General features: G+C 56.1%; 1 protein-coding gene across 5 annotated transcripts in view; it reads right to left on the bottom strand.

The window, feature by feature from the left end:
- The window catches only part of LOC147116849 (alanine aminotransferase 2-like), a 269,062-nt gene that overhangs the window by 203,461 nt on the left and 53,039 nt on the right, over positions 1-12,562 (bottom strand). For 2 of the 5 annotated variants that reach the window (XM_085987253.1, XM_085987255.1), the window contains one exon: positions 9,586-9,769. The exons of 1 other annotated variant lie outside the window; for it this stretch is intronic. In XM_085987253.1, the coding sequence (XP_085843379.1) occupies positions 9,586-9,735 (150 nt within the window). In that variant the 5' untranslated portion in view covers positions 9,736-9,769. Of the gene's footprint in view, positions 1-9,585; positions 9,905-10,267; positions 10,350-12,562 lie in introns of those variants that run through there. 2 more of the 5 variants (XM_085987254.1, XM_085987257.1) reach the window with 2 other exon arrangements.

The raw sequence follows: 12,562 nt of genomic DNA, 5'->3' as shown, positions 1-12,562 counted from the left end.
GTGCTCCGAATCCACGGAAACTGCTCCACGTATACACAGCGTGCTCCGAATCCACAGAAACCGCTCCGTGCATACACAGCACACTCCGAATCCACAGAAACCGCTCCGTGTATACACCGCGCGCTCTGAATCCACAGAAACCGCTCCGTGTATACACAGCGCGCTCCGAATCCACGGAAACTGCTCCGTGTATACACAGCACACTCCGAATCCACGGAAACCGCTCCGTGTATACACAGCGCGCTCCGAATCCACAGAAACTGCTCCACGTATACACAGCGCGCTCCAAATCCACAGAAACCGCTCCATGTATACACAGCGCGCTCCGAATCCACGGAAACCGCTCCGTGTATACACAGCGCGCTCCGAATCCACAGAAACTGCTCCGTGTATACACCGCGCGCTCTGAATCCATGGAAACCGCAACGTGTATACAGAGCGCGCTCCGAATCCACAGAAACCGCACCGTGTATACACAGCGCGCTCCGAATCCACGGAAACTGCTCCGTGTATACACAGCACACTCCGAATCCACGGAAACCGCTCCGTGTATACACAGCGCGCTCCGAATCCACAGAAACCGCTCCGTGTATACACAGCGCGCTCCGAATCCACAGAAACCGCTCCACGTATACACAGCACGCTCCAAATCCACAGAAACCGCACTGTGGATACACAGCGCTCCAAATCCATGGAAACCGCTCCGTGTATACACAGTGCGCTCCGAATCCACAGAAACCGATCCGTGTATACACAGCGTTCTCTGAATCCACAGAAACCGCTCCGTGTATACACAGCGCGCTCTGAATCCATGGAAACCGCTCCGTGTATACACAGCATGCTCCGAATCCATGGAAACTGCTCCGTGTATACACAGCACGCTCCGAATCCACAGAAACCACTCCGTGTATACACAGCACGCTCCGAATCCACAGAAACCGCTCCGTGTATACACAGCGCACTCTGAATCCACGGAAACCACTCCGTGTATACACAGCACGCTCCGAATCCATGCAAACCGCTCCGTGTATACACAGCGCGCTCCGAATCCACAGAAACCGCTCCGCGTATACACAGCGCCCTCTGAATCCACAGAAACCGCTCCGTGTATACACAGCGTGCTCTGAATCCACAGCAACCGCTCCGTGTATGCACAGCACGCTCCGAATCCACAGAAACGAATCCGCGTATACACAGCGCGCTCCGAATCCACAGAAACCACTCCGTGTATACACAGCGCGCTCCGAATCCACAGAAACCGCTCCGTGTATACACAGCGTGCTCCGAATCCACAGAAACCGCTCCACGTATACACAGCACTCCGAATCCACAGAAACCGCTCCGTGTATACACAGCGTGCTCCGAATCCACAGAAACCGCTCCGTGTATACACAGCGCGCTCTGAATCCACGGAAACCGCTCCGTGTATACACAGCACTCCGAATCCACAGAAACCGCTCCGTGTATACACAGTGCGCTCCGAATCCACGGAAACCGCTCCGTGTATACACAGCGCGCTCTGAATCCTCGAAAACCGCTCCGTGTATACACAGCGCGCTGCGAATCCACAGAAACCGCTCCGTGTATACACAGCGCACTCCGAATCCACGGAAACCGCTCAGTGTATACACAGCGCGCTCCGAATCCACAGAAACCACTCCACGTATACACAGCGCGCTCCGAATCCACAGAAACCGCTCCGTGTATACACAGCGCTCTCCGAATCCACGGAAACCACTCCGTGTATACACAGCGTGCTCTGAATCCACAGAAACCGCTCCGCGTATACACAGTGCGCTCCGAATCCACGGAAACCGCTCCGTGTATACACAGCACGCTCCGAATCCACGGAAACCGCTCCGTGTATACACAGCGCACTCCGAATCCACGGAAACCGCTCCGTGTATACACAGCACGCTCCGAATCCACAGAAACCGCTCCGTGTATACACAGCGCACTCTGAATCCACAGAAACCGCTCCGTGTATACACAGCGCTCCGAATCCACAGAAATCGCTCCGTGTATACACAGCGCGCTCCGAAACCACAGAAACCGCACCGTGTATACACAGCACGCTGCGAATCCACGGAAACCACTCCGTGTATACACAGCACACTCCGAATCCACGGAAACCGCTCCGTGTATACACAGCGTGCTCCGAATCCACAGAAACCGCTCCGTGTATACACAGCGTGCTCCGAATCCACAGAAACCGCTCCACGTATACACAGCGCGCTCCAAATCCACAGAAACCGCTCCGTGTATACACAGCGCTCCGAATCCACGGAAACCGCTCCGTGTATACACAGCACGCTCCGAATCCACAGAAACCGCTCCACGTATACACAGCGCGCTCCGAATCCATGGAAACTGCTCCGTGTATACACAGTGCGCTCCGAATCCACAGAAACCGCTCCGTGTATACACAGCATGCTCTGAATCCACAGAAACCGCTCCGTGTATACACAGCGCGCTCTGAATCCACGGAAACCGCTCCGTGTATACACAGCACGCTCCGAATCCACGGAAACTGCTCCATGTATACACAGCACGCTCGGAATCCACAGAAACCGCTCCGTGTATACACAGCACGCTCCGAATCCACAGAAACCACTCCTTGTATACACAGCGTGCTCTGAATCCACAGAAACCGCTCCGTGTATACACAGCACGCTCCGAATCCACAGAAACCACTCCGCGTATACACAGCGCACTCCGAATCCACAGAAACCACTCCGTGTATACACAGCGCGCTCCGAATCCAGAGAAACCGCTCCGTGTATACACAGTGTGCTCCGAATCCACAGAAACCGCTCCACGTATACACAGCACTCCGAATCCACAGAAACCGCTCCGTGTATACACAGCGTGCTCCGAATCCACAGAAACCGCTCCGTGTATACACAGCGCGCTCTGAATCCACGGAAAACGCTGTGTATACACAGCACTCCGAATCCACAGAAACCGCTCCGTGTATACACAGCGCGCTCTGAATCCTCGGAAACCGCTCCGTGTATACACAGCGCGCTGCGAATCCACAGAAACTGCTCTGAGTATACACAGCGTGCTCCGAATCCACAGAACTCGCTCCGTGTATACACAGCACGCTCCGAATCCACAGAAACCGCTCCGTGTATACACAGCGCGCTCCAAATCCACAGAAACCGCTCCACGTATACACAGCGCGCTCCGAATCCACAGAAACCGCTCCACGTATACACAGCGCGCTCTGAATCCACGGAAACCGCTCCGTGTATACACAGCGCGCTCCGAATCCACAGAAACCGCTCCGTGAATACACAGCGCGCTCCGAATCCACAGAAACCGCTCCGTGGAAACACCGCGCGCTCCGAATCCACAGAAACCGCTCCGTGTATACCCAGCGCGCTCCGAATCCACAGAAACCACTCCGTGTACACACAGCACACTCCGAATCCACAGAAACTGCTCCGTGTATACACAACGCTCCGAATCCACAGAAACTGCTCCGTGTATACACAGCGCTCCGAATTGACAGAAACCGCTCCGTGTATACACAGCGCGCTCCGAATCCACAGAAACTGCTCCATGTACACACAGCGCGCTCCAAATACACAGAAACTGCTCCGGTATACACAGCGCGCTCCGAATCCACAGAAACCGCTCCGTGTATACACAGCGCGCTCCGAATCCACAGAAACTGCTCCGTGTTTCCACAGCGTGCTCCGAATCCACAGAAACTGCTCCGTGTATACACAGTGCTCCGCATCCACAGAAATCACCCCGTGTATACACAGCGCGCTCCGAATCCACAGAAACTGCTCCGTGTACACACACCGCGCTCTGAATCCACAGAAACCGATCCGTGTACACACAGCGTGCTCTGAATCCACAGAAACCGCTCCGTGTATACACAGCGCGCTCTGAATCCATGGAAACCGCTCTGTGTATACACAGCACTCCGAATCCACGCAAACCGCTCCGTGTATACACAGCGTGCTCCGAATCCACAGAAACCACTCCACGTATACACAGCGCGCTCCGAATCCACAGAAACCACTCCACGTATACACAGCGCGCTCCGAATCCACAGAAACCGCTCCGTGTATACACAGCGCGCTCCAAATCCACAGAAACCGCTCCGTGTATGCACCGTGTGCTCCGAATCCACAGAAACCGCTCCGTGTATACACAGCACGCTCCGAATCCACGGAAACCGCTCCGTGTATACACAGCGCGCTTCGACTCCACGGAAACCGCTCCGTGTATACACCGCGCGCTCCGAATCCACGGAAACCGCTCCGTGTATACACAGCGCGCTCCGAATCCACGGAAACCGCTCCGTGTATACACAGCGCGCTCCGAATCCACGGAAACCGCTCCGTGTATACACAGCGCGCTCCGAATCCACGGAAACCGCTCCGTGTTTACACAGCGCGCTCTGAATCCACGGAAACCGCTCCGTGTACACACAGCGCTCTCCGAATCCACGGAAACCACTCCGTGTATACACAGCGCGCTCCGAATCCACAGAAACCGCTCCGTGTATACACCGCGCACTCTGAATCCATGGAAACCGCTCCGTGTATACACAGCGTGCTCCGAATCCACGGAAACTGCTCCACGTATACACAGCGTGCTCCGAATCCACAGAAACCGCTCCGTGTATACACAGCACACTCCGAATCCACAGAAACCGCTCCGTGTATACACCGCGTGCTTTGAATCCACAGAAACCGCTCCGTGTATACACAGCATGCTCCAAATCCACAGAAACCGCTCCGTGTATACACAGCGCGCTCCGAATCCACAGAGACCGCTCTGTGTATACACAGCGCGCTCCGAATCCACAGAAACCACTCCGTGTATACACAGCACTCCAAATCCACAGAAACCGCTCCGTGTATACACAGCGTGCTCTGAATCCATGGAGACCACTCCACGTATACACAGCGCGCTCTGAATCCACAGAAACCGCTCCGTGTATACACAGCGCGCTCCGAATCCACAGAAATCACTCCGTGTATACACAGCGTGCTCTGAATCCACGGAGACCACTCCACGTATACACAGCGCGCTCTGAATCCACAGAAACCGCTCCGTGTATACACAGCACGCTCCGAATCCACAGAAACCGCTCCGTGTATACACAGCGCGCTCTGAATCCACGGAGACCACTCCACGTATACACAGCGCGCTCTGAATCCACAGAAACCGCTCCGTGTATACACAGCGCTCCAAATCCACAGAAACCGCTCCGTGTATACACAGCGCGCTCCGAATCCACAGAAACCGCTCCGTGTATACACAGCGCTCCGAATCCACAGAAACCACTCCGTGTATACACAGCGTGCTCCGAATCCACAGAAACCGCTCCGTGTATACACAGCATGCTCCGAAGCCACAGAAACCGCTCCGTGTATACACAGCACTCCGAATCCACAGAAACCGCTCCACGTATACACAGCGCGCTCCGAATCCACGGAAACCGCTCCGTGTATATACAGCACGCTCCGAATCCATGGAAACCGCTCCGTGTATACACAGCGCGCTCCGAATCCACAGAAACCGCTCCGTGTATACACAGCGTGCTCCGAATCCACATAAACCGCTCCGTGTATACACCGCGCGCTCCGAATCCACAAAAACCGCTCCGTGTATACACAGCGCGCTCCGAATCCACGGAAACCGCACCGTGTATACACAGCGCGCTCCGAATCCACGGAAACTGCTCCGTGTATACACAGCGCGCTCTGAATCCACAGAAACCGCTCCGTGTATACACAGCGCGCTCCGCATCCACAGAAACCGCTCCGTGTATACACAGCGCGCTCTGAATCCACGGAGACCACTCCACGTATACACAGCGCGCTCTGAATCCACAGAAACCGCTCCATGTATACACAGCGCTCCGAATCCACAGAAACCGCTCCGTGTATACACAGCGCGCTCCGAATCCACAGAAACCGCTCCGTGTATACACAGCGCGCTCCGAATCCACAGAAACCACTCCGTGTATACACAGCGTGCTCCGAATCCACAGAAACCGCTCCGTGTATACACAGCGTGCTCCGAATCCACAGAAACCGCTCCGTGTATACACAGCGTGCTCCGAATCCACAGAAACCGCTCCGTGTATACACAGCACTCCGAATCCACAGAAACCGCTCCGTGTATACACAGCGTGCTCCGAATCCACAGAAACCGCTCCGTGTATACACAGCGCGCTCCGAATCCACAGAAACCGCTCCACGTATACACAGCGCGCTCCGAATCCACGGAAACTGCTCCGTGTATATACAGCACGCTCCGAATCCACGGAAACCGCTCCGTGTATACACAGCGCGCTCCGAATCCACAGAAACCGCTCCGTGTATACACAGCGTGCTCCGAATCCACAGAAACCACTCCACGTATACACAGCACGCTCTGAATCCACAGAAACCGCTCCGTGTATACACAGCTTGCTCCGAATCCACAGAAACCACTCCACGTATACACAGCACGCTCCGAATCCACAGAAACCGCTCCGTGTGCACACAGCACGCTCCGAATCCACAGAAACCGCTCTGTGTATACACAGCGCGCCCCGAATCCACAGAAACCGCTCTGTGTACACACAGCGCTCTCCGAATCCATGGAAACCGCTCCGTGTATACACAGCGCGCTCCGAATCCACAGAAACCGCTCCGTGTATACACAGCGCTCCGAATCCACAGAAACCGCTCCGTGTATACACAGCACGCTCCGAATCCACAGAAACCGCTCCGTGTATACACAGCGCTCCGAATCCACAGAAACCGCTCCGTGTACACACAGCGCTCTCCGAATCCACGGAAACCACTCCGTGTATACACAGCGCGCTCCGAATCCACAGACACCACTCCACGTATACACAGCACGCTCCGAATCCACAGAAACCGCTCCGTGTATACACAGCGCGCTCCGAATCCACGGAAACCGCTCTGTGTATACACAGCGCGCTCAGAATCCACAGAAAACGCTCCGTGTATACACAGCGCGCTCCGAATCCACGGAAACCGCTCCGTGTATATGCAGCGCGCTCCGAATCCACAGAAACCGCTCCGTCTATACACAGCGCGCTCTGAATCCATGGAAACCGCTCCGTGTATACACAGCACGCTCCGAATCCTCAGAAACCGCTCCGTGTATACACAGCACTCCGAATCCACGGAAACCGCTCCATGTATACACAGCACTCCGAATCCACGGAAACCGCTCCGTGTATACACAGCGCGCTCCAAATCCACAGAAACTGCTCCGTGTATACACAGCACTCCGAATCCACGCAAACCGCTCCATGTATACACAGCGTGCTCCGAATCCACAGAAACCGCTCCGTGTATACACAGCGCACTCCGAATCCACAGAAACCACTCCGTGTATATACAGCACTCCGAATCCACAGAAACCGCTCCGTGTACACACAGCGTGCTCTGAATCGACGGAGACCACTCCATGTATACACAGCGCGTTCTGAATCCACAGAAACCGCTCCGTGTATACACAGCGCGCTCTGAATCCACAGAAACCGCTCCGTGTATACACAGCGTGCTCTGTATCCACGGAGACCACTCCACGTATACACAGCGCGCTCTGAATCCACAGAAACCGCTCCTTGTATACACAGCGCGCTCCGAATCCACAGAAACCGCTCCGTGTATACACAGCGCGCTCTGAATCCACGGAGACCACTCCACGTATACACAGCGCACTCTGAATCCACAGAAACCGCTCCGTGTATGCACAGCGCTCCGAATCCACAGAAACCACTCCGTGTATACACAGCGTGCTCCGAATCCACAGAAACCGCTCCGTGTATACACAGCACTCCGAATCCACAGAAACCGCTCCGTGTATACACAGCGTGCACCGAATCCACAGAAACCGCTCCGTGTATACACAGCGCACTCCGAATCCACAGAAATCGCTCCGTGTATACACCTTGCGCGCCGAATCCACAGAAACTGCTCCGTGTATACACAGCGTGCTCCGAATCCACGGAAACCGCTCCGTGTATACACAGCGCGCTCCGAATCCACGGAAACCGCTCCGTGTATACACAGCGCGCTCCGAATCCATGGAAACCGCTCCGTGTATACACCGCGCGCTCCGAATCCACGGAAACCGCTCCGTGTATACACAGCGTGCTCCGAATCCATGGAAACCGCTCCGTGTATACACCGCGCGCTCCGAATCCACGGAAACCGCTCCGTGTATACACAGCGTGCTCCGAATCCACGGAAACCGCTCCACGTATACACAGCGCGCTCCGAATCCATGGAAACCGCTCCGTGTTTACACAGCGTGCTCCGAATCCACGGAAACCGCTCCGTGTATACACAGCGTGCTCCGAATCCACAGAAACCGCTCCGTGTATACACAGCGTGCTCCGAATCCACAGAAACCGCTCCGTGTATACACAGCGCGCTCCGAATCCACGGAAACCGCTCCGTGTATACACAGCGTGCTCCGAATCCACGGAAACCGCTCCACGTATACACAGCGCGCTCCGAATCCATGGAAACCGCTCCGTGTTTACACAGCGTGCTCCGAATCCACGGAAACCGCTCCGTGTATACACAGCGTGCTCCGAATCCACAGAAACCGCTCCGTGTATACACAGCGTGCTCCGAATCCACAGAAACCGCTCCGTGTATACACAGCGCGCTCCGAATCCACGGAAACCGCTCCGTGTATACACAGCGTGCTCCGAATCCACGGAAACCGCTCCACGTATACACAGCGCGCTCCGAATCCACGGAAACCGCTCCGTGTATACACAGCATGCTCCGAATCCACGGAAACCGCTCCGTGTATACACAGCGCGCTCCGAATCCACGGAAACCGCTCCGTGTATACACAGCGCGCTCCGAATCCATGGAAACCGCTCCGTGTATACACCGCGCGCTCCGAATCCATGGAAACCGCTCCGTGTATACACAGCGTGCTCCGAATCCATGGAAACCGCTCCGTGTATACACCGCGCGCTCCGAATCCACGGAAACCGCTCCGTGTATACACAGCGTGCTGCGAATCCACGGAAACCGCTCCACGTATACACAGCGCGCTCCGAATCCATGGAAACCGCTCCGTGTTTACACAGCGTGCTCCGAATCCACGGAAACCGCTCCGTGTATACACAGCGTGCTCCGAATCCACAGAAACCGCTCCGTGTATACACAGCGTGCTCCGAATCCACAGAAACCGCTCCGTGTATACACAGCGCGCTCCGAATCCACGGAAACCGCTCCGTGTATACACAGCGTGCTCCGAATCCACGGAAACCGCTCCACGTATACACAGCGCGCTCCGAATCCACGGAAACCGCTCCGTGTATACACAGCGTGCTCCGAATCCACGGAAACCGCTCCACGTATACACAGCGCGCTCCGAATCCACGGAAACCGCTCCGTGTATACACAGCGTGCTCCGAATCCACGGAAACCGCTCCGTGTATACACAGCGCGCTCCGAATCCACGGCGTAAACGCAAAGCGCTTTGAGTCTGCGGAAGCCACTGTGTATCCACAAAACTGTGAAAGTGTCAGGTCGAGTAAGTGAATGAGATTGGGAGATCTCCCACCTGCTGCAGCTCTTTCTCCAGCTCGGTGGCTCTCTGCACGATGGGACCCCTGACCGCGTATTCCACCTTCTTGATCTGCTGGTTCATGGAGTCCAGAGTTAACACCTTCTGCCGGGCAGGTGCCGCGCCGTTGACCCCGTCCGTCGACATGGTCTCCACACTCGAGCTCGAGGCGGACAGATCCCTGCGGGAAAGGAGGAGAGGTTTGAGGAAAGGAGCTCGGGTATTGATCCCGTGTCCGAACCTCCCCGGAACCGGCGCAAAGCGATGTGGAAAGAGTTTGGGGCTGGCCCAGAGTGCGAGCAGAGAGAAGGACATCGCGGAGGGGGTGGGGGGAGAGATCATTGATGCCTGAGTCTTGAGACAAGATGAGCAGAGAGGGAGTGGGAGGAGAAAGCCGATTATTGATCAGCAGGGCAAAGTTTTATGACCCGTCTGGTTTAAAGTTCTGAGACTGTGAATCGTCGACGTGTTATTGGCAAGGGGGCAGTTTCAACATCTGGACCCTGGACCGTCTCCAGAAGCAGGGATACTAAAGGGGACACATCTGGAGGGGGAGGGAGAGGGAGAAATGCACTGGAGCCCCCCCCCCCCCAGAAAGAAACTGACAAGGCGAAACTCGCACCAAACTGACACGTTGCAACTTCCTCAAAGTTATTTAAAAAAGTTACATGATTCCTACTTTTGCAATATTTCTTTTCCAAGGGGAGGTGAGCAGGGGGGGCGGGGGTGGTGGAGACAGTTTGCACCGACAGACCGACCCAGCCCCGGGTCCCCACAGGGTCGGGAGCCCCGGGTCCCCACAGGGTCGGGAGCCCCGGGTCCCCACAGGGTCGGGGGCCCCGGGTCCCCACAGGGTCGGGAGCCCCGGGTCCCCACAGGGTCGGGAGCCCCGGGTCCCCACAGGGTCGGGAGCCCCGGGTCCCCACAGGGTCGGGAGCCCCGGGTCCCCACAGGGTCGGGAGCCCCGGGTCCCCACAGGGTCGGGGAGCCCCGGGTCCCCACAGGGTCGGGAGCCCCGGGTCCCCACAGGGTCGGGGGCCCCGGGTCCCCACAGGGTCGGGAGCCCCGGGTCCCCACAACCTGCGCCAGTCCGGCGAGAATCCCAACACTGTCTCGCTGGCACCTGGCCTCCGTCCAGCCCCCTTTTAATTGGTGACTGGGACTCACACCCAAGTGGGACAGCACGGGGGGTTGACAGGGAGACAGGGAAAGGTGCAGAGATCAGACGGAAGGCAATCATTCAGAGAGAGAGAGGGGAGAGAAAACCCCAGCTCCTGGATTCTGTATCCCGCTTCTGCCGAGTGTCTTTTTAAATTCTCTGCTTATATTCTTTTGAATCTTAGTCTTAATTGAAAGAAGCGATTCGAGAAACGGTTCCTCTCTCTCTGCTCGCAGGCTCCTCTCACTGGCAGCCTGTGTAAAATTATATTAATGAGTTAAAGTGGGGCCCTTTTATTCATATTCGTTCCTGGGAAGTGGCTGTGCCCGATTGCAGCTTTTAACGGACAAGGGATTCCCTTCAGGGAGTTTTAAAGGGCAGCGTGTCTGTCAACTGCGAGCTGTTAAAGGGGAAGTGCCCTGATTACAGAGATGCCAGATTCTTACTTTGGTCTTTTTTGCAATTTATTCTCGCATGTGAGCTTCTGACAGTGCAGCGCTCCATCAGTACTGGCCCTCCGACAGTGCAGCACTCCCTCAGTACTGGCCCTCCGACAGTGCAGCACTCCCTCAGTACTGGCCCTCCGACAGTGCAGCACTCCCTCAGTACTGACCCTCCGACAGTGCAGCACTCCCTCAGTACTGCCCCTCTAACAGTGCAGCACTCCCTCAGTACTGCCCCTCCGACAGTGTGGCGCTCCCTCAGTACTGCCCCTCCGACGGTGCAGCTTTCCCTCAGTACTGACCCTCCGACAGTGTGGCGCTCCCTCAGTACTGCCCCACTAACAGAGCAGCACTCCCTCAGTACTGCCCCTCCGACAGTGCAGCTTTCCCTCAGTACTGCCCCTCCGACTGTGCAGCACTCCCTCAGTACTGCCCCTCCGACAGTGCAGCTCAGTACTGCCCCTCCGACAGTGCAGCACTCCCTCCGTACTGCCCCTCCAACAGAGCAGGACTCCCTCAGTACTGCCCCTCCGACAGTGCAGCTTTCCCTCAGTACTGCCCCTCCGACTGTGCAACACTCCTTCAGTACTGCCCCTCCGACAGTGCAGCTTTCCCTCAGTACTGCCCCTCCGACAGTGCAGCACTCCCTCCGTACTGCCCCTCCAACAGTGCAGCACTCCTTCAGTACTGACCCTCCGACAGTGCAGCACTCCGACAGTGCAACGCTCCCTCAGTACTGCCCCTCCGACAGTGCAGCGCTCCCTCAGTACTGCCCCTCCGACTGTGCAGCACTTCCTCAGTACTGCCCCTCTGACAGTTTGCAACAATCTTCAGCCAGAAGTGCCGAGTGGATGATCCATATCAACCTACTCCTGAGGTCCCCACCATCACAGAAACCATTCTACAGCCAATTCGATTCACACCACATGATATCAAGAAACAGCTGAGCGCACTGGATACAGCAATGGCTGTGGGCCCCTACAACATCCCAGTTATCGTGCTGAAGACTTGTGCTCCAGAACTAGCCACGCGTCTAGCCAAGCTGATCCAGTATAGCTACAACACTGGCATCTATCCGACAATGTGAAAAACTGCCCAGGTATGTCCTGTCCACAAAAAGCAGGACAAATCCAACCCGGCCAATTACCGCCCCAACAGTCTACTCTCAATCATCAGCAAAGTGATTGAAGGTGTCATCGACAGTGCCATCATGCGGCACTTACTCAGCAATAACCTGCTCACTGATGCCCAGTTTGGGTTCCGCCAAGACCACTCAGCTCCCGACCTCATTACAGCCTTGATCCAAACATGGACAAAGGAGCTGAATTCTAGAGGTGAGGTGAGAGTGACTGCCCTTGACATCAAGGCAGCA

Source organism: Somniosus microcephalus, chromosome 5 (genome assembly GCF_052327205.1).
Source record: "Somniosus microcephalus isolate GS21.2 chromosome 5, FLI_Smic_1.0, whole genome shotgun sequence".
Lineage (NCBI taxonomy): Eukaryota > Metazoa > Chordata > Chondrichthyes > Squaliformes > Somniosidae > Somniosus > Somniosus microcephalus.
Note: the sequence above shows the minus strand (reverse complement) of the source record. Positions and strands in the feature narration are given on the sequence as shown.